Source organism: Anabrus simplex, chromosome 1, assembly GCF_040414725.1.
Source record: "Anabrus simplex isolate iqAnaSimp1 chromosome 1, ASM4041472v1, whole genome shotgun sequence".
Classification (NCBI taxonomy): domain Eukaryota; kingdom Metazoa; phylum Arthropoda; class Insecta; order Orthoptera; family Tettigoniidae; genus Anabrus; species Anabrus simplex.
In genome coordinates, this window is record NC_090265.1 from 1,015,006,248 (window position 1) to 1,015,029,085 (window position 22,838).

General features: G+C 39.2%; 1 protein-coding gene across 1 annotated transcript in view; it reads left to right on the forward strand.

Moving 5' to 3' along the window:
* Positions 1 to 22,838, forward strand: part of LOC136875686 (myotubularin-related protein 10-B) — a 107,764-nt gene that overhangs the window by 75,989 nt on the left and 8,937 nt on the right. The window contains exon 12 of the mRNA XM_067149245.2: positions 4,696 to 5,148. Within this exon, the coding sequence (XP_067005346.2) occupies positions 4,696 to 5,139 (444 nt within the window). The 3' untranslated portion in view covers positions 5,140 to 5,148. The remainder of the gene's footprint in view (positions 1 to 4,695; positions 5,149 to 22,838) is intronic.

Genomic DNA, 22,838 nt, shown 5'->3' on the forward strand with positions numbered 1-22,838 from the left:
TTGCATAATTTATACATCCCATTATTTTTGGGTCCAAAGTGAAGAAAAAACAAATGTTCGCAGCTCCGGATGCATTTTGAAATAAAGATGTCAGCTACTTAGGTAGTAACCTACCTATTGCAAAACTGGGCATTCCAAGTACCGGGCAACTTGCTGTTATCAGCTGGTAGGAAATACCACTGCATTAGTTCAGTGAGATAATCAGCACAGAAGTGACTAGTGACACTCTAATTTTTTTTTTTTTTTTGCTAGGGGCTTTACGTCGCACCGACACAGACAGGTCTTATGGCGACGATGGGATAGGAAAGGCCTAGGAGTTGGAAAGAAGCGGCCGTGGCCTTAATTAAGGTACAGCCCCAGCATTTGCCTGGTGTGAAAATGGGAAACCACGGAAAACCATTTTCAGGGCTGCCGATAGTGGGATTCGAACCTACTATCTCCTGGATGCAAGCTCACAGCCGCGCACCTCTACACGCACGGCCAACTCGCCCGGTACACTCTAATCTAGTCTGGTACAAACGTATTTTACGAGTGTTTCGGGTATGGGGCATGCATTTTCTGTGATCTCAAAATCGTTTTAGTCCACAGTGAGCCAAGTATTCGAGTAATAGTGCATCATATAAACTCGCGGTGATCAGTTACGCTGAAACATACGAGGAAAGGGCTGGGGCCGCAAGTGTTCAGTGTCCGAATGCAACATGGGCTACCGCGGTTACCATGGTAACCGAGAAGTGCACTTCAAGCAACCAACAAGACTCACAAATCATTTTGCGAACCAAAAAGTGGCAAGTTTCTGAAAGTAGGGGAGGATCTGCTTAAATGTACAATTTAGTTATGCAACATTGGGTATGCCCTTTCTCATAAAATGCTGTATTTTAAAGGACGAGAAATAGCTGCTGCACATGGAATCGGTATGTCAGATTTGAAGGTTAGCGAAGCTCCATTAATTTTATGAAGAGAAATGGACTTTCTCTTCAATGAAGAACAACATTATGCCACAAAATGCCGAATGATTTCAACCAAATAATTGATTTTCATTGCTTTGTGATTGAGAAGCGTAAAGTGAAGGAATATTTGCTCTTCCAAATAGGAACCGCAGGTCAGACGCCGGTCAGTTTCAACTTAATAGTATGCCACAAAGTAGAAATGATCTAGATAGCAGCAGATATAGACTGAGTGTATGGAGAAACAAGTTCCAGAAGATTAGAGTTAAGAGAATTGTAGTACATTTTTCAAGAAAAGAGGTATGAAAGTATGTAATAATTAAGAGGCAGGCAGATGTTGTTGAAATGTAATCTTTTTTTTCCCTGTGCATTAGGACGTTCCTCAGTAGTACAGAAATTCATTCCGCGATATAACGAATGATAATAACATGCCTTTATTTTGCATCCTTTTGCATTTTTTGCCAATTTGGGATGATTAGTCATTATTTCAAGAAGGTTTTAGGTCTATTATATATACTGTATTATGTATATTATGTTATACATATATACACATATATACATTTTGAAGATTTTTAGATCATTTTAGATCATTTTAAAATTATTTTTAAAAATTGATGTATTCTTTATTGTCAGACTGATGAAAGTCCACAAGTAACAGCATTAAAAAATTATTCATTTTTCTTACATACAGTGGAACCTCGATTATCCGTTCCCGGAAAGTACGTTTTCCCGGAATATGCGTTCAAATTACGTGGTCCCGAGAGCATCGTAATTAAATCACGTTGTAAAAGTCCCGCATTATCCGTTCCTCGAAGAAACGATTTCCCGGATCAACCGCCCAGAAATTCCAGTCCCATCAACGCTAAATCCTCGATCAATCGTTTTTTAATAAACTGTATCTCACGAAAGGACGGCTATGGCATATTTATGGATCTTGGCGTTCGGCGATCGGCGGTGAACTTGCATAAGGGACCATCTTTGCATCGCATTCGGGTGGTATTGTTTAGAGAATCTCGGAAAATCATAGGGCAGAGAGTGGCCACAGCAATTGCTAGAAGACACGGCGCATTTCGACAGCTCTGCGTGAAGACGGAACGAGTTTCGTCAAATGTTCGCACTTATAAAACGTCCATATTATGTCCAGGGTTAGATGTTTTTTTATTTACATTTTTTCGATCGTACTGCCGAAGGGGTTTTCGGCACTTTGCTCAGGGCACTGCAGACACCTAAGTGGGCTTTCAGGCAGGAATCGAAACTGCTCCTTAACACAAATTCGGTATTTTTTATATTATCGTACATGATTATGTTAGCGAGACGAAAACAGATGTTGCACCTTACATTAAAAAAAAGAAAGCCATGGGAGGTCTTGGGATTGCCTATTACTGTTACTAATGTAAGACTGGGAATTTTACGTTTTCGTGGTAAAATACCAAAAACCGCAGTCGTTTTATTTGCTCACGTTACATTTTAAATGACTGGTATCATTTCAAACTCGTACTGACATGTGCAGCGAGCGCACTTACCTCAAGGTCACGAATAACCGTAATTTCTGAAGTTTTGATATTTCTTTTATCTTTCCAATTTGATTGGATTTGTGACGCGCAGAATTGAATATGTATTCAAGAACTTTTAAGAATTGATACTTACATTCGAAACCATGTTTTCGAGTTCAACATAACCTTTAAAAGTCGATGTAGGCCTAATTTGCGCGGTACGAGATTTCCAGAAACTGACTACGAACAGTATACCGGAGACCAAATTACAATGAAAGATTAAGAAATGAACAGATTTCGCCATCATTTTGGGTGCTTTTGTATCTAATATGCTTTATTTTATTAGATGAGAGAATTAAAAACTACTTGTGGTCGATTGTCGTTTGGCTTGGCGTTGTTAAATTTTTCGAAGAGTTTGGCTAGCGTAATCAAAGTTGCTGAACTGAAAGAAGTTTTCACGGGAAACTGACGAAGATTCCCCTGTAAAACTGAATATAAAGTATCGAGATTTTGAACTCGCGTACCGGTAATTAATGCGGTTTCGCGGTCTAACATGCCTGGCTCTCATCCAGAGGGCCCGGGTTCGATTGCGACCAGGTCGGGCAATTTTACCTGGATATAAGTCTGGTTCCAGGTCCACTTAGCCTACGTGATTACCTTTAATTGTGGAGCTATCTAATGGTGAGATGGCGACCCCGATCTACAGAGCCAGGAATATCGGCCGAGAGGATTCGTCGCACTGACGATGCGCCCCTCGTAATCTGCAGGCCTTCGGGCTGAGCAGCGGTCGCTTGGCAGGCAAAGTCCCACTGGGGCTGTAGTTTGGTTTGGTTTAGGAGTTTTTGTAAGATTATAATTATACATATTTCATTTTTGTGATGTTTAGCCAAACTGATAGTTTTCATTCATTCCCGGATTTTCCGTTTTCCCGTGTTGTACGTTTTATTTTCACGGTCCCTCGAAAAACGGAGAATCGAGGTTTCACTGTATATATTTGCTAAATATCCTTCATGACTAAGCAAAGTGACCAGCAGTTATTGGTGACTAAGAAACGATAAGGAAAGGACTTTAAAATATTTGACCAAAGTGAATAGTGATTGTGTAACAATAGTTTTAAAGTAATATATCTCTGTTCTATTCCATGCACAGCTTTTATTTTATGGAAATAAGTATCTCCTCATTTATGTGCAAGTGTGTATAAATATGGTCATAATGATTTGCTAGAACCTGGAAACATTTGTTGTTCTTAGCACTCTTTACAGCTTTCAGATATTTGTCTCCTTTAATGTACTGTTGTACAACAAACTTCCTTCCCCTACTGACTTTAACACTGCAGAGTTTACTAAACAAATCCATCTGTTATAAACACATCTCTTCCAAATTCATTCACTAGCTAAATTAAAAATACACTTCGTTATGGTTTCTCTTTTGGCAGTTTTCTTGCACAGAACTATGTGGGAGGATCATTCTATACTGAAGCACAAAGTTGTGTAAGTGTTGTTTCCCATCTCTTCTCGCATCCATTTGTTCTTGATCTTGAGGTACGTGGGAGTGAAAGACTGGCTGTAGGGGTGGGTGAGAAGGCTGGTGTATTTATTGTGCTTGAGACACATCAGGAAATACTTTCTCCTAATCATCAGAATTCTGTGTTGTGTTCTTGCACATATATTGGATACACAAGACTCACAGGTAAAGCACATTTCAAACCTGCTGAACTCAGCACCAAAACAAAATAATAGTTCTGACAAATGCACCACTCAATTCCACAACAACGACCAGCACATGCTCCTCAACTGAATCAGTCAAGTGACTCATAGGCGGTTCTTATTCAGTGCAACTATGCATGAAATGAAAATGAGGTTTTCCAACGTGGTGTCCTTGTTCACTACAAAGTTGAGATAAAATCATACATATAACAGCAGTTCATGGAACAGACAGTGAAGGTTTCAAAGCTCACGCTTGCTCAGGAGAGGAGGAAAAAATACTAATTGGCGTGAGTCGCTTTGCCCACCGTAGGAGCAGTACGATTTTGCGGCTTATGCTGCAAGCTCCAATCTACGGGTTAACAAATTGTGAATTGAAGTTATCAAAACCAATTTTTAGGATTATTTCCTTTTAATAACTGCCACTAATTCCTTGCTTCCTATTTCTTTCACTTTTAAAAGAAGGAAAAAGAAACCTCACTCTTATGGCACATCAGTTCTATTAGGATCCACCATTGAAGGGGTTAATAATTTCTGTTTCTTTGTCTGTTACAGACTCTGCGCAGTGTGTGGGACTGGGGAGAACAGTTTCAGGACCAAAGAGATATTGAACTTTTTACAAATCCACTGTATACTGTAGAGAATTCCATCCTGAGGCCTCAGTGTAGCATCTCCATGCTGTCTCTCTGGTCTCAGTGCTACCATCGCTGGGTGCCTCTGTTGGAGATACCAGGTGGAGGGCAGCCTCAAATAGACATGTACATCCGATTCTTGGTGGCTGAAATCGTTGCTCTGCAGTCCCGTCTTGAAGGAGGAGACAGCTCAGCAGGAGACAAGTTTTTACCAAAGACAGATTGTCATGTGGGTTCTTTCTTCCCATTTGGTTATGGGGGTGGACAGCCAGCAGCTCTGCTCAGTAGTTCTCTGGCTATTAATAGCAGTTTTTTGGCTGGTGATGCTCTCCTAGACTCCCAGTCATTGCTCAATGCACCAGACTGATGATACGAGGTAATGTATATTACTCAGTATTATTGTAAATAAACTACGAGGTAATGTATATTACTCAGTATTATTGTAAATAAACTTAATCAAGAAGGTTGTCTCAGCAATGGTTCAAACCTATCTGTACAAAAGGAGTGTTAGAATTTTAGCAGGAATTATTCGCTTATAATAACAATGTCACAAAGATTCCTTGTCTCATTTATATAATTAACTAGCAGAATACACCCGTTGTTGATGAGCTTATTTTTTGCATTTGTTGTTTAATACATTCCTACATTCAAATAGCCGTCATTTTACAATGATTAAATAGTGCTGCACCATCTCTAACAGTGGTATTACAAACAACACAACAAGGAACAGCAGGGTACATATAGAAGTACTACAGGCACCGCCCAATAGTATTGGCTATTGAGTATATGAATCAAAGTAGTGTATCGATTCATTCAAGTGTCCGAGTGAATCGATTCACAGGGACGGCAAGCTCACAGCACACAATTCAGCTGACTCGCAGCAAACAGTGTGCATTCAGGGATCATTGAGACGCAGCACACACGGTTCATTATCGGTATACTGGACATTGACGAGGAGCCAAACTTCCACTGCAGCGATACATACAGAGCCATAGCACACTGAAAGAATCATTCGCTATAACGGACTCTCGCGCTCAGCTCATTTGAAAATAATATCCACTAAATATTAGACGGGTTTATTTGCAGTGTTAAAAACATAATTTCAAAGTACTTAGGTTGTAAGTAGGGAAGCTATTAGGTTATTCTATTTACCATATTAGTTTAATCACAGGGACGGCAAGCTCACAGCACACAATTCAGCTGATTCGCAGCAAACAGTGCACACTAGTTGGCATTCGACAATTAATTAAACCAGCTCTCTAGCCTATCCGCCTGGCTGAGTGGCTCAGATGGTTGAGACCTCGCCTTCTGACCCCAACTTGGCAGGTTCGATCCTGGCTCAGTCCGGTGGTATTTGAAGGCGCTCAAATATGTCGGCCTCATGCCGGTAGATTTACTGGCACGTAAAAAAACTCTTGCAGGACTAAATTCCAGTACCTCGGCATCTCCGAAAACCGTAAAAGTAGTTAGTGGGACGTAAAGCCAGTAACATTATTATCCAGTCTACACTATGTCTATGAGTCATGCTCATGACCACTCGAAATTGTCTGTGTTATATTGGGAAGAACTGCTCGGTATTCTCTCAGTTCATATGTCGCATCATTGCACAATACTTAAATAATCGAATCACGAGATCACTGGTGCATGTGGACAGTGAATAAGTGATCCGACTGATACAATAGCTTAAATAAAAAGATGTTTAATCAGAAAACTGGTGGGCTACTGTACATCTCAGTTAGCCTATACAAAATATGACTATTTAAAAAATCCTCTGCTGATAGTAAAATACATTTTCAAAGATGACTGAGCTAGATGGCCGTGCATTTAGGGTCGCGTAGCTATGTGCTTTCATTCAGGGGATGGTGAGTTCCAATCCTACCATCATCAGCCGTTAAGATGGTTTTCCATGGTTTCCCATTTTCACACCATGCAAATGCTGGTGCTGTACCTTAATTAAGGCCACGGCCACTTCCTTTCCACTTTTAGCCCTTTCCTGTCTCATCATCACTATACGCCATTGTTGTTATTATTATTATTAATAATATTAATATTAATAATAATTATTAATAATTATTAACAAGTGCTTTAACACATAAAATCATAATTTCCTTGGAAATCATTAAAGTTACAAAGTTACAATTTTTGTAGGAAATGGAATTCTTAGTACACGTGAAGGGCTTCGATTTATCACCAGGTTCGCCATTTACCCGTTTTTTTTTTTTTTTAGCACAGAAAACTTGAGCAAGTTTAGTACATTTCTACACACCTTAAAAGGGGCTAGATATTGAAGTGAAAGTAGGTCTGTATATTTGAGCTTGAGCAGTCAAATAGCTTTACGTGAATGTAAGACAGATAGATTCTACAATTAATCTTGACTTCTAACCAAGGCAGCCACAGTTCAAATCTCAGCGAGTGTATGTGGGATTTAAAAAATGAAAATTCACTTTCCTTTGGTTTGAATTCTGCATAAAACTGGAGGTATTGCATGTCTTCATACCAACAGTCATATAAAACTACAAGTTTGTTTGTTTCTAAGCGATGACATAGAACAGCAGTAGTTACAACACACATTTTAATTAATAAATTTATTGCAACCAAATGGTCATAATATATACACTTAAATACACTTAGAAATACATCAGTAATAATAATAATATGCGATCAGTGTGTGCAAAACATCATCAGTTATTGACACAATTGTGCCAAGCTTCCTTTTCTACAGACGATTTCGATGGCATGGTATATATCACATCGTTGGTCACAGAAGACACAAATGCAGCCTGGTCCTGACTTGTGAAATCCCATGGTTCTCCACACCTTATGGTGGAACCCGTGTATGGCAAACCTGGTCACTGTATGCCTCGGATCACATTCACCGCGCGTCCAATCCCTGTTTAACATTACATCAGTTGAGTAAAACTCATCCCATCATAGCCCTCTTTGTTTGCAGTTCTTATAGCAACTCCCTGTAACTCCTTATCGCTGAAAGTAACAATCTAAATCTTACGTCTTCAATGAAGTAGGTCTCCTTTGCAAGAACGTATACTAGTCTTGATGATGTATATTTAGAAACACATAGAACTCTCTTCAAGAATCTAGCCTTCAGACTTTCCAGCTCTTGTAGTTGTCTTTTTGAGAGATGTTTCTATATTAGCTCTAGACCATATATGGCTGTTGGAACAACTTTCGTATTAAAGAGAGCCATGGCTGTCCCCAAAGATAGCTATGGAAGGTGTTTAATATCACTAATGCTTCGTATAGCTGCGATGACTCTCTCCTTTAGGTGTATTGTGAATGTTGTTCCTGTTACCTGTATTGAAATCCCAAGATATTTGTATTGGTTATTAATTCATAAATTTGTCCTTTACATAGGATATAATCATCTTTAGATAATTTTCCTCCCCTCCTGAAAACAACCAATTTGGTTTTGTTTGCATTAAAGTCCATTTTATTTTCTTCTGCCCATTCCACGATTAAGTCTATGGCAACTTGTAGTTCCTCTTTACTGTCAGACGCAATAGGCAATGTCGTATACGTATGCATTAACCTTCCGTGTTTGCTTCTCAATTTCTTTGATTGCATCCTGTGTGAAGATATTAAACAGCAGAGGACTTAATGGGTCCCCCTGTAATACCCCATTTGTCTGCCGGATCCACCTTGATGTGCAGAGATTGTTACTTATTTGAATATAGTTCTCCAAAAGTATGTTGGTAACTAGCCTTGTGAGCCAGGTACGACCAACGATTTCCTCTATTTTTCTAACAAGTTTCTGTCTATCTACTGTATCAAAAGTCTTGGAGTAGTTAATAAATATTACGAATATTTTGCCTTGCTTTTTTCTGGTTGTTTCATGAATATCTTGCAGGAGGCATTCCACTGCCATCAGAGTCGATCTCCCGGTTCTAAATCTGAACTGTTCGTCAGGGAGAAGTGGGTCTGCTCTTCTATTGATTCTCTGAGTTATCAGTTTGCTGATTCAAGAGCCACTCCGTGATATGATCCCGGTTTATTTACTTCTCCTTTCCCTTTGTAGAGCATCTTAACGACTGATTTTCTCCATACATTTGGAATGTTTCCTGTTTCCAGACACTTGTTCATCAGTTCTAACCATACTGTTTCTAGGTAAGGAAGAGATGTCTTCAGATATTCGTTGTAGAGGCCATCTGAGCCTGCTGCCTTGTTAGATTTTGCTCTTGAGATCACTTTCCTTACTTCTTCTTGAGTGAAAGGACTGCATGGTTTAACTTCTCCTTCCATTGTAGGTGTTCCCGTTTACATAGTATATTTTCCATGTACACCTCTCAGATCTCCATTGGTATGCCTGCTGGGAATCTTGGTTGGCGCGGACGCACTGCTTTGTACGGGTTTTCCTTGATTTCCTTCATTAGCTTCTGATATTCTTCTATGTAACTGGCTTTCTTATCCTTCAAAAGAGTTTTGTATGCCTTTCTAGCAGATTGATATTCTGCTAGGTGGACGACGTCCATACTTTGTCTGGCTACACGCATTTTCTTCAAAGTTGCCTGACTTACTTGGAAGCACTCACTGTCGAACCACACTTTGGCTTTGTGGTTACCATTCCACGATTCAGTCGCTTCTTTTATGTAGTCCTCTGTGAGAAGTGTTGCTTCGTCGATCTTTCCTGCTCCGATTTCTTGGAGCATATGCTCAGTTTCATTTGAGTTTTCCTGTAGTGGAGATAAGTTTAGACATTTCTTTAGTTTCGTTTCATTACTAGGTCTTGTCTCTCTAACTGGACTGCAGTACACGTTTGTGATCACTGGAATGTGGTTTCTTATCAGTGCACCATCAGTACGTGTGAGAAGTGTTTGCGACTGCACCTCTATGCCCTTCACTAGAACTAAATTTATTGCGCTTCCTCCATTGTGGCAGATGTATGTTTGCATTTTTCGGTCATTCACTAATGTTGGTCCTACTTCAGTTAAGTATTCCAGAAGTAAATCTGTTTTTCTGCTTGACCTGCTTTTAGGATGAATAAAAAGTAGTACATGCTTCAAGAAATGAGTGTGTACTACAGAATTTTGAAGGTACCTCAGTGGAAACTTAATTTGTTGACTGTCGTGTAATGGCGGAATTTATATGGGTGAATTGTCCAAACAAGTTTTAAGCTTGCAGAATATCACGCAAAGCTGATTACCAAACCCTCTTTAGGTTTGAGAGATGTAATGTAGAATGGATAAGTGATCATTATCTATGTGAGAGTTATGAAACAATAGGAAACATGAAGAAAGAACAAAAAATTTTCTTGAGAGTTATGAAACAATAGGAAACATGAAGAAAGAACAAGAAATTTTCTTTGTTTCATGAGAGATTGATTTTCAGAGTGGTATTGAGGAAGACATTGGAATATCAGACAAATGTTTCCTTGACTGTTTCTAATGTAATAATGACTGCTATAGCAAGGACGGCCAGGTTATTTTATTAAATATCCCTCTTCTGCTGAAGACCTAGATACTGAGAAAGACAGATGGCAGGAGAAGTATCACTTTTTTTCTACAATAGATACTATAGACTATGCCCACATACTGATCGTAAAACCTGCTCAACATGGTGATGAATATACCAACAGAACGGGATTCCATTGTGTCAACCTACAAGTAACATGCAGTGCCAGGGAAGAGTTAAGTGTTGATGTTTCGTGGCCAGTGTCTGTACATAATTCACATGTCTGGAAAAACTTGGGACATATCTAAGATAATGCAGTGGAATATTAGTGCCGTGTTGCTTGGAGATTCAGGTTATGACATAACTTCATGGCTGATGACCCATTTCAAAGATCCCACCACCCCTGAACAGCAATTGTACAATAGATGTTTAACCCAAGAGCAAGTTACTATTGAAAGATGCTTTGAACAAGTAAAGCAGCGTTTCCCTGTACTGCAACATAGAATTAGAGTAAATGTTGTTATAAAGTTCCGACTCCTGTGTTATGCTGCTTTGTTTTATACAGCATTGCAAAATACCTCAAAGATGAAGACTTCAAAGTTCTTGAGGAAGGACCTCATGAAGTGCTGATAAACGATGCAAATGACAAAGAAGCAGTCATTCGGCAAAGTGGAAAATGAAGACAGTATAGACCTGAAAAGGATGGGGCAGGCGCTGATTCAGAATTATGTGATAAGATAAACAGCTAGTGGGAAACGGTACGGAAAGGAACATGATTGTTAGCAGGTCATCTCAATTTACCAAATGTCAGTTGGGAAGGTAATGCTACCGACAGGAGTCGTGACCAAAAGTGGCAAATAAGTTAATCTGGGAAGGACCTCTGAATCAGAAAGTTATGGAACAACTAGAGGGAAGCATATTCTGGACGTGGTGCTGGTAACACCAGATAAGCTCCATACACTGAAGTAATAGATGGTATTAGTGACCACGAAGCTGTTTTTGTCTTAATTAAAAAGAAATATGCTAGAAAGTAATAATGACCGGTGGAAAATGGTAAATAAAAATGTAAACAGATTGTGGGATGGGTTTAAAGCAATTTTTCAGGAATGTGAAAACAGATGTGAACCTTTAACCCATGAGAGGGCATGTAGAATGTTCGAATGTCAGAGGTCGCTCATGGAGTTTTCTTCTGTGATCATGATAAAGACAAATTGAGCTTCACTTATGATATACAGGGTGTCCGAGAAGTCCCCATACCCCTAGTTTCGTACGTTTCATATTATAGTGGAGTACTTACATATAAAAACTATGAATCCAGGGAATCTGTATGTGCACCATCATGCCTTACACAGAGTTCTATCCGTCTCCTAGTCCTCCATTCACATACCCATAAAAAAAAATACGGTCCGCACAAGTGACGTGATGATATCCCAGCCCATACCATATCATGAGGGGGGTTCCTTTCCAACTCTTGCACATAATGCGGATTTTCCTTAGACCAGAAAACCACATTCCTCCTACGTGAACTGCGATTTATCGCACATTCAACAGAAAATAACACTCTTGAGCGAGACACGACAGTTGGGAATTGTTCCAACAAAGCACGGCAGGCTGCAACTTGTTGCTCCATGTCATTGTCAGATAATTCATTAACATGCATCGGCCTAAATCCTTTCATTTTCAAATCTCTTTTAATGTGGTCATGCATTGTTGACTGCGGTACTTGAAGTTCAGCTCCTCTTTTACGAATGGATTTCAATGGAGACGGCGGCACACGTTTCTTCCCGCGTCTTCTTATGTCCACTACGCGGCCTGTCTTTGACACTGCCTGAAGCAAACGCACGTTTCTTCCAATCAAGCAGAGTAGCTTTACGAGGTGGGGGTTTGCCAAAGCGATCTTTAAATGCGCCTATTATCACTTTCATTGTTTGCCCCGTATGTGCTCGTTCGTGCACCCACACACACGCCACTAATCGCTCCTCAACAGTATAGCTGTGTCCGGTCACGTCCGCCATGACTTAACAACTGAAATGAGACTGACAACGCTAGCAGCAGGGATACCAATACCAGTAAAACAACTATTGAATTCCCCAATTATACAAACTCAATTGTCCATGCCATAATATAACAAAATAATAATATGAAACGTATGAAACTTAGGGGTGCGGCGACTTCTCGGACATCCTGTATTTGTGTCACAATTGATATTTCTTTATAGCTGGAATATTACAGTAACATAAATAAATACTAATAGCCCTCATAGTCTGCATTACACCAGTGTTTTCATACCTTTTTCAAAAATTAAACCTAGAATTGTTAAAATTTATTCTAATGGCTACAGAATTTTTATAAAAGTATGTATATTTTACAAAAGTAGTAAGACATAATTAAAACACCAAGAAAACACAATAATTGCCTACATATAAATACGTTGCATAACCAATTACATAATTACACTGGCAGTTTTCCACAAATTTCTTGAACACCTCTCGGATCGGCGCAAAATTATCAGATTCACAATTAAGTATTTATTTATTTTCCACCTAGTCGATACAGTGATAGCTTAAGGCAATTTAATGGTTAAAAGTGGTACATGTTTTGTATATTATCAACATCTTCAGCCACATAACACTGTTTAGATGAAAAATATATAAATTGACAAAGTAATGCTTTAGAGGAAGTGTCCTTACAATTAACTTAAGATTTTATGTAAAGCAAAATTATCAAGCGAATTTGTTGCTTTGCTATTTGTATCGTCAAATCTTAAAGCTCATAGTAAGTACTTAAAACGCTTGAGAGCCATAAAATTTCAAAAGAATTCCACACCAGTGCCGTCTGATGCCGAAAGATCTTTCAAATTCAGATGGAAAGCTTTCAGAATTCCTGACAAATACACAAGGACTGTACAATTCACCGGTGGTCCCTAACCCGTTAGAGGAGAGATCCTCACTTGGACTATGTGCAAGTAAGGCAGCATCCTGCTACGTGAATTTACCGAGCTCAGAACATTTAAAGCAAGCCTCGGACCTATGAGAGTAATGGAGTCCCACTCCCATTTGACAGGCGAGGGACTCCTTGCATCACAAAAGTAATTTAATATAATAGAATCCACCTTTTCAATACACAACTGTTGCACATAGGTTATGTTACAACATTTTAATTATAATGGTACCGGTTTTGACACGTATACAATGTCATCATCAGCCATAGATAAAACCAAACAAGTGAATAGATTTGCATATAGCAACAAGACACACAGACTAGATAAAATTCGTAAATTGTCACATTTAAAATAGTTCATGCAAAATGTCTGCAGATAGCTACGTGTTAGCGGTGTATTAGTCTTGTACATGAGCTGGAGCACTTTATGTGAATTTATGCTTTGATATGATAAAAAATTGTGAACACGTTAAAATCTTGTTCATAATACAGTACTGAGGAATAGTCCGGTCACTGCTGGTGGCATGGTCTTCTTAATTTGAAGTTGTGCTGTGGGTATTAGAATGTACATGTAGGTCCTATTGTATTGTGTAGGACCGAGGTTCCTCGGTTCAATCGGAACGTAAAACGTAAAGAAAACAGAGAGCTGATTTGAGTGTGGAGTTCTGTAGAGGATAAGTCAAGTGAAGCATGGATATAGAGAATCAAAGGATGGAGACTCACCTTGCTGCAGCGTGCTGGGAAGCTTATACTGTGGAGAGGAGTTGGCGACTGAAGCAGGTTTGCGAATAAACGTGGTTAAGGGAGGGGAGGACAGGAAGGGAGGGGCTTGGAGAGGAAACGCCTATGGGGGAGGTGTTGGGGGTGGGCCTGGAGGGCTATGTGGTGGGAATGTGTGGCAAGGTAGGATGTTATGTAATGCATGGAAGATCGAAAGCTTTTCCGTAAACTTAACATGTTTAAGAACCGTAATGAGGAAGTCGTAAAGAATATTGGATTTCTTGGAAATTTCATTTAAGTTTAAACTAGGGTTAAAAAACTGATCGAGGTGTATAAAGCAATTTTCGGTGACGTCCAGGAGAGGGCCTTTTCCTAATGTTCTAAGGATCTCCAAGTTTTGGTCTATTGTAGTAAAAGTATGTTTTGCGTCATGCATATGTTGGCCCACTGCCGAAAACCTATTATGTCTAATGGCATTGACGTGCTCCATGTACCTGATTTTGAAGTTTCGTCCAGTTTGTCCTATGTACGTGGAATTGCAATTATTGCAACTAAACCTGTATACCCCTGATCTCAAAAAGGTGTTATTTTTTTTATTGTGTTAGAGTTGTGAATTATTTCAACATTCCTATTGTTGGTATGAAAGGATATCTTGATATTATGCTTCTTAAAGATGTTGGTGACACTGTAAACAGTTTCATTGAAGGTGAAAGTGGAATATGCTCTAGGATTTTTTTTTCCTAGCGTTGTGTTAGGTCGGTGCTTGAATTTATTTATTTTTCTATCTATGAAATAGTCATTATATCCATTGAATTTGGCAATGCAACGGATGGTGTTTAGTTCTTTCTTTAGGTTTGCTTTTGACATTGGTATTTTAAATGCGCGGTTGACCATGCTATTATAAGTAGCGCATTTGTGTGTGTGTGGATGTGTGGAGTACTATCTTATGGTTATTGCAGTTTGTGTGGGTTTTCTATAAATACTGTATGTTAGAGAAAATGGGAGCCTGTTTATTGTAAGGTCTAGAAAGTTACTTTGTTTGTTGGATTCCGACTCAAGGGTGAATTTTATATCTGGATCTATTTTATTGAGGTTGTCAAGGGTGGTGTTAGCACTAGTAGTCCTATCATCTACTATTACCAAAGTGTCATCGATATATCTAGCCCAAAATAGAATATTAGAAAATGTGTCATCATTGTCGATTATTGTATGTTCTAAGGAGTCTAGATATATTTCCGCTAAGATCCCCAAAGCCGGCGACCCCATTGCCAGTCCATCCTGTTGTGTATATGATACTATCGAAGGTGAAGTAGTTATTATTAATTACTAATTTCAGGACATTCATAAAGTATTGAACCTCAAGTTTGCTTAGGGAACTGTGTGTATTTAGATTTCTTTCAATGATGGGAATTAGTTTTTTGGTATTGATACTTGGATACATATTAGTAATGTCAAATGTCTATTATATTAAATTACTTCTGTGATTCTCGGTTAAATACGGAATGACCATGAAGTTTATAACTTCGGACTCCTTGGAAACAACTTGACGAACGAAATGGAATTCGATGGGGAGCTATCAATATTAATGGGGCTTATGGAAGAAAGAAGGTAGAACTGGCTGAGTCAGCAAAGAGGATGCATCTGGATGTGCTAGGAGTAAGTGATATTCGGGTAAGGGGAGATAACGAGGAAGAGAGAGGAGATTATAAAGTGTACTTGACGGGTGTTAGAAAGAGAAGGGTAGAGTCTGGGGTAGGGCTCTTTATCAGGAATACCATTGCACGCAACATAGTTTCTGTTAGGCACGTAAATGAGTGAATGATGCGGGTAGATTTGTCAGTTGGAAGAATTAGGACAAGAATTGTGTCCGTGTATTCACCATGTGAGGTTGCAGATGAGGATGAAGTGGACAAGTTTTATGAAGCATTGAGTGACATCGTGGTGAGGGTCAACAGCAAGGACAGAATAGTGCTAATGGGTGATTTCAATGCGAGAGTTGGGAATAGAACTGAAGGATACGAAAGGGTGGTTGGTAAATGTGGGGAAGATATGGAAGCTAATGGGAATGGGAAGCGTTTGCTGGACTTCTGTGCTGGTATGGGTTTCGCTGTTACAAATACATTCTTCAAGCATAAGGCTATTCACTGCTACACATGGGAGGGTAGGGGTACCAGATCCGTAATAGACTATATCTTAACAGACTTTGAATTCAGGAAATCTGTTAGGAATGTACAAGTTCTTCGTGGATTTTTCGATGATACTGACCACTATCTGATCTGTAGTGAACTAAGTATCTCTAGGCCTAGTGAATGAGTGGCATACAGGGATGCTGTAGTAGGAACAGCAAGGGAATGCCTAGGAACAACTGTGTGTAAAGATGGGAAAAAGACAAACATCTTGTTGGAATGATGAAGTGAGAGCAGCCTGTAAATGTAAAAAGAAGGCTTATCAGAAATAGCTCCAAACAAGAGCCGAGGCAGACAGGGATTTGTATGTAGATGAAAGAAACAGAGCGAAACAAATAGTTGTTGAATCCAAAAAGAAGTCGTGGGAAGATTTCGGTATAATCTGGAAAGGCTAGGTCAAGCAGCAGGGAAACCTTTTTGGACAGTAATAAAGAATCTTAGGAAGGGAGGGAAAAAGGAAATGAACAGTGTTCTGAGTAATTCAGGTGAACTCATAATTGATCCCAGGGAATCACCGGAGAGGTGGAGAGAATATTTTGAACATCTTATCAACGTAAAAGGAAATCGTCCTGGTAGTGTTGCGAACATCCAAGCTCATGGGGAGGAGGAAAATTATGTTGGTGAAATTTCGCTTGAGGAAGTGGAAAGGATGGTAAATAAACTCCATTGTCATAAAGCAGCAGGAATAGATGAGATTAGACCTGAAATGGTGAAGTATAGTGAGAAGGCAGGGATGAAATGGCTTCATAGAATAATAAGATTAGCATGGAGTGTTGGTAAGGTACCTTTAGATTGTACAACAGCAGTAATTGCACCCATCTATAAGCAAGGGAACAGGAAGGATTGCAACAACTATCGAGGTATCTCATTGATTAGTATACCAGACAAAGTATTCACTGGCATCTTGGAAGGGAGGGTGCGATCAGTGGTTGAGAGGAAGTTGGATGAAAACCAGTGTGGTTTCAGACCACAGAGAGGCTGTCAGGATCAGATTTTCAGTATGCGCCAGGTAATTGAAAAATGCTACGAGAGGAATAGGCAGTTGTATTTATGTTTTGTAGATCTAGAGAAAGCATATGACAGGGTACCGAGGGAAAAGATGTTCACTATACTGGGGGACTATGGAATTAAAGGTAGATTATTAAAATCAATCAAAGGTATTTATGTTGACAATTGGGCTTCAGTGAGAATTGATGGTAGAATGAGTTCTTGGTTCAGGGTACTTACAGGGGTTAGACAAGGCTGTAATCTTTCACCTTTGCTGTTCGTAGTTTACATGGATCATCTGCTGAAAGGAATAAAATGGCAGGGAGGGATTCAGTTAGGTGGAAATGTAGTAAGCAGTTTGGCCTATGCTGACGACTTGGTCTTAATGGCAGACTGTGCCGAAAGCCTGCAGTCTAATATCTTGGATCTTGAAAATAGGTGCAATGAGTATGGTATGAAAATTAGCCTCTTGAAGACTAAATTGATGTCAGTAGGTAAGAAATTCAACAGAATTGAATATCAGATTGGTGGTACAAAGCTAGAACAGGTCGATAATTTCAAGTATTTAGGTTGTGTGTTCTCCCTAGATGGTAATATAGTAAGTGAGATTGAATCAAGGTGTAGTAAAGCTAATGCAGTGAGCTCGCAGTTGGGATCAGCAGCATTCTGTAAGATGGAAGTCAGCTCCCTGGCAAAACTATGTTTACATCGGTCTGTTTTCAGACCAACTTTGCTTTACGGGAGCGAAAGCTGGGTGGACTCAGGATATCTTATTCATAAGTTAGAAGTAACAGACATGAAAGTATCAAGAATGATTGTTGGTACAAACAGGTGGGAACAATGGCAGGAGGGTACTTGGAATGAGGAGATAAAGGCTAATTTAGGAATGAACTCGATGGATGAAGCTGTACGCATAAACCGGCTTCGGTGGTGGGGTCATGTGAGGCAAATGGAGGAGAATAGGTTACCGAGGAGAATAATGGACTCTGCTATAGAGGGTAAGAGAAGTAGAAGGAGACCAAAACGACGATGGTTAGACTCTGGTTTCTAACGATTTAAAGATAAGAGGTATGGAACTAAATGAGGCCACAACACTAGTTGCGAATCGAGGATTGTGGCGACGTTTAGTAAATTCACAGAGGCTTGCAGACTGATTGCTGAAAGGCATAACAGTCTATAATGATAATGTATGTATGTTTGTATGTACAAAAGACCAAAGACGGCTCAAATTTCTGCAGTCGTTGTGTTCCACACAGTTATTACTTCAATTTTTCTTTATCCATATGTTTGTAAATTTGGTCACTCGCCATATTATCAGTGAAAAACAGTTCCCTCCGATCTAGTGCAGTGCATGCTTCACTGGCTTGTCTCCACAATTGAGGTAAATGGGTTCCGATTTTATTGCGAGATAGAGTCCTAACATTTTTAGACCATGCATGAATGCCCCCGTGTGTTGCCCATCTCTTCCGGTATACTTGTGTACACGGGTTGTTGTGTTGCATTTACTTCCTTGTCTAGTTCACCTAGTTCCTGTAATTCATAAACAGAAATTTTGTAATGGGAGTTACCTTCCGACACATCGGCATCATCATCAACATAATTTACTCCATCAGTTTGCGTCTCTTCTGTCTCTTTAGTGAATAAGTGTTTTCAAAATGAACCTTCCATGTTTGCATTTAGCAGTTCTTGCCGCTCCTCACGTTCCATCACTGTCCAACAGTCTCCGAATTCTTTCGTTTTCTTCTTCCATGTCAACACAGAATGTCATAAGGTACTTCACTACTGAAATATATACACGTTGAGCATAAATGTTTTTGTAATTTCCATAACATAAGAGGCCTCAGATGGAAATATGGTAATCACCAGAATAATGACTCTAGTTCCCCACTTGGTAAAGATATTAATGTCTGTTCAACACCTGATGCTCCATCACAACCAAAGAGGAGAACACACAAAACTCGATATGAGACTGTAATCAAAATTGCCACGCTAAACATTCTGACACAAACTGGCAAAATAGAGGAATCTGTAGACAAGCTTCGTGCTTGACCTTCGACTAAGTTAAACGGATTGTGGGATCTGTAATGAAAAAAGAAAACTTAATGTTGTGGATACGTGCGAGTTCTCCTAACTGACCAAAATTTAAATAGGTACTTACTTGTTATTCAAGATGTTAGGTACGTCCTACCGGTCCAGAGTTGTTATCATGTCTGCCAGTGCGGCTCCTAGTATTGTGTCTGTGTGGCAGAGGTGGTGGGGAACCTGGAGGGAGAGGGGAGGTATGCGGACACTTTTACGTCATCGCCGGTATAGGAGGGGCTTTCTTAAGAGTGACAGGAGCATGCTTAACGTTTGGAGGAGGGGCGGAAGCCTTTGTATTTAACAACTTAAACATCTGTTGGTTTTTTTTTTTTTTTTTTTTTTTTTTTTTGCTAGTGGCTTTACGTTGCACCGACACAGATAGGTCTTATAGCGACACGATGGGATAGGAAAGGCCTAGGAGAGGGAAGGAAGCGGCCGTGGCCTTAATTAAGGTACAGCTCCAGCATTTGCCTGGTGGGAAAATGGGAAACCATGGAAAACCATCTTCAGGGCTGCCGACAGTGGGATTCGAACCCACTATCTCCCGGATGCAAGCTCACAACTCCATGCCCCTAACCGCATGGCCAACTCGCCCGGTGGATTCCTTTCTGATCTGATTTAACTGCATTTAATAATTCAGGTGTTAATTCATGTAATGGACTTCTGACTTCCGTGACGTCATTGAGGTTTCGACTTTTATTGTAATTCTGGTCCAGAAATATGTACAGGCTTTCTAGTTCATTCAAAAGCTTACCTTTCCCCATACTCCTAATTATCGTCAAATCTTTTTCTATGGAAGTAAAATGGTATCCTGTGACCCTCGTGTATACTCATTGCTGAGTATTTATTATGATTTTCTGCGTTAAAGTGCTCCATATACCTCGTAAAAAAGCTTCTCCCAGTTTGCCCAATATATGAAAATCCACGTTCTGAGCATGTTAATCTATAATCTCCTGATCCCGAGTAATGATGGTTTCCCGGATTAACTTTTCCATGATTAAAAAATATAGTTTGGTTCGTATTAGTTGTTCTAAAGGCTATGTTCATATCATGTTTTTTGAACGTACTCGTAATTTGGTAAATCATCGGGTTATTATACGTAAATGTGGCATATTTGGTTTTTTTGGTTGTGTCTGGTGTCAGATTTTTAGACAACCTATTTCTAATTTTATTAATTAGTCAGTTGACCATCTCAATTTTAAATCCATTCAATTTGGCTAGGCTACTTATGTAGTTTAATTCTATCTTCAATTTACTGGGTGAGAGCAAAATTCTCAAAGCTCTATGAATCAAACTATGGAAAGATGCCTGTTTTTGTGAACTGGGGTGCAATGACGAATTGTTTAAGGTTATTGGAGCCTGTGTAGGTTTTCTGTATATTTTAAATTCAAAAGTGTTATTTAATCTTGTAACCGTTATGTCTAAAAAATTCAAAGACTTAATAGATTTGTCTTCTTTAGTAAATTTCAAGTTGGCGTCAATCTTATTTAAACTTTCCAGTATCTCATTACTATTAGTGATATTTTTATCAATAACAATGAACATGTCATCTACATATATCTATAATAATATTATAAAGAGGAAAAATTTGTTTGTTTGTAACGAATAGGCTCAAAAACTACTGAACCGATTTTAAAAATTACTTCACCTATAGAAAGCTACATTGCCAGTGAGTAACATGAGCTGTATTTTATTTTCAAAACAATTCGAGGTGGGGGGTGCGGGGGGACATATAAAAATAATAGGCTAATATAGACAAAATATTGAATTTGTCGTATAAGGACGAGACAAAGCTCAATTTAATCCTCTTGGCGCAAAGATCAAAATTCGGTAAGCCCTGTGGGCCCGAAAACCATGTTTTAAGGCCCTAAAACCAACCGTTACGGAGATATTGGCATCACACTACCCCTGCTCTAGGAATTGGATAAAGTAATGAACTGCCGTAACCATGGCAATGTCAGCTCCAGGATTCTAGAGCAGCAAAATTATTTACAATAAATCAAAAAACCTAACATGTTACAGACATGAAAATTGATATTTGGAATTTCCTTTAAAAATAAAAGAACACAAATATTCGTTTTCAGAAAATCCACTTGGGGGGGGGGGGGTGGAAAGAAGTGAGGAAGGAGTTGAATTATTTATATGAGGATACATATATCTCAAAAAATGAAGATGTTACAGACTTTAAAATTGGTACTTGGAATCTCCTTTAAAAATGAAAACATTTTTTGGAAAATCCCCTTAAGGGGGTGAAAAGAATAAAAAGTGGGTGAATTTTTAAAATGAGTATCTTCTTCTATCGCTTTACCAACACCTGTGGGGTTGCGGGTGTGAACTGTGGTCGCACATGTGGATTTGACCCTTTTTACGGCTGGATGCCCTTCCTGACGGCAACCTCATGTGTAGGGATGTAATCTATACTTCTATACTAATATTATAAAGAGGAAGAATTTTTATATTTGTTTGTAAAGGATAGACTAAACAACTACTGAACTAGTTTTAAAAATTACTTCACCTATAGAAAGCTACATTGCCAGTGAGTAACATGGGCTGTATTTTATTTTCAAAGCAATTCGAAGGGGGGGGGGAGGGTATATAAAAATATTAAAATAATAGACTAATATAGGCAAAATTGAATTTGTCGTACAATGACGAGAAAAAGCTCCTTTTAAGTCCCTTGATGCAATGAACAAAACTCGGTAAACCCTTCAGGCCCGAAAACCATGTTTGAAGGCCCTAAAACCAACCGTTATGGAGATATTGGAACCACACTACCCCTGCTCTAGGAATCGGATAAAGAAACGAACGGCCGTAACCTTGGCAACGTCAGCTCCAGGATTCTACAGCAGCTAGATTATGCATGTACGTTTGGGCATAGCTGCCAACCAAAATTGATACACATATGACTTACTATCTGGAAAAAATAAACTGTTGTGTAAGACGCTCATAGCACTCCTTTGGGCGGGGATGGAAAGGAAGTGAAGTATAAAAATAATAGCCCCGGAGATCTCCGTAATGCAGCGACCAGCAGTTGCCGACGGGCCTCCGTTTTTATGTACTGGCTTAGGTTTTAGCATTTTGCGGAGTCTGTTACCTATATTTTAAAGTATTTTCTATCAAATAATGGAGGAGTAGGATCACTGATGTTATTAGTGCCATGGCTTGAAAAAATTTATCAATATTTGTACTCAGATTCATTATATGATGTGTGACATGAGTGACAAGCCCTGAGAATTATAATTCTCGATAATTGCAGTAGTTTCTTTTATGCATCGCGTATTTCCTTGATCATTTGTAATAGTTACGAAATGTCGGATCAAACAAATACATTCAATAATATTTATATTTGTGGTACTATCTGTCGGAAGTATACTACACTAAACTTGCAGCTTTGTGAAGGGTGCAGGTATATCTAGATGGGAATGAAGGAAAAACATGCTAGCAAAAGATTTTAGAGGTCGACGCTAATTACGAGCTAATATTTAGAGGCCCCCATGAAGAAAAGAAGATACACTATAATTCCAAACATGACAAATTATTTCTACGTACTTAAGCAAATACACCAATGATATAAATATCTAATGAAGTCGTTCACACCGATAGCATGAGTAACTAAAGCCAGTTTCTGATAACCCGTACGAAGAACGGGTACTTCTGCTAGTTAATCATAAATCTATGCCTCTGATACTACCCTTTAGCTTTGTGTGCTCAATCGTGTCCATGTACATGTCCGCCATGATGCCAG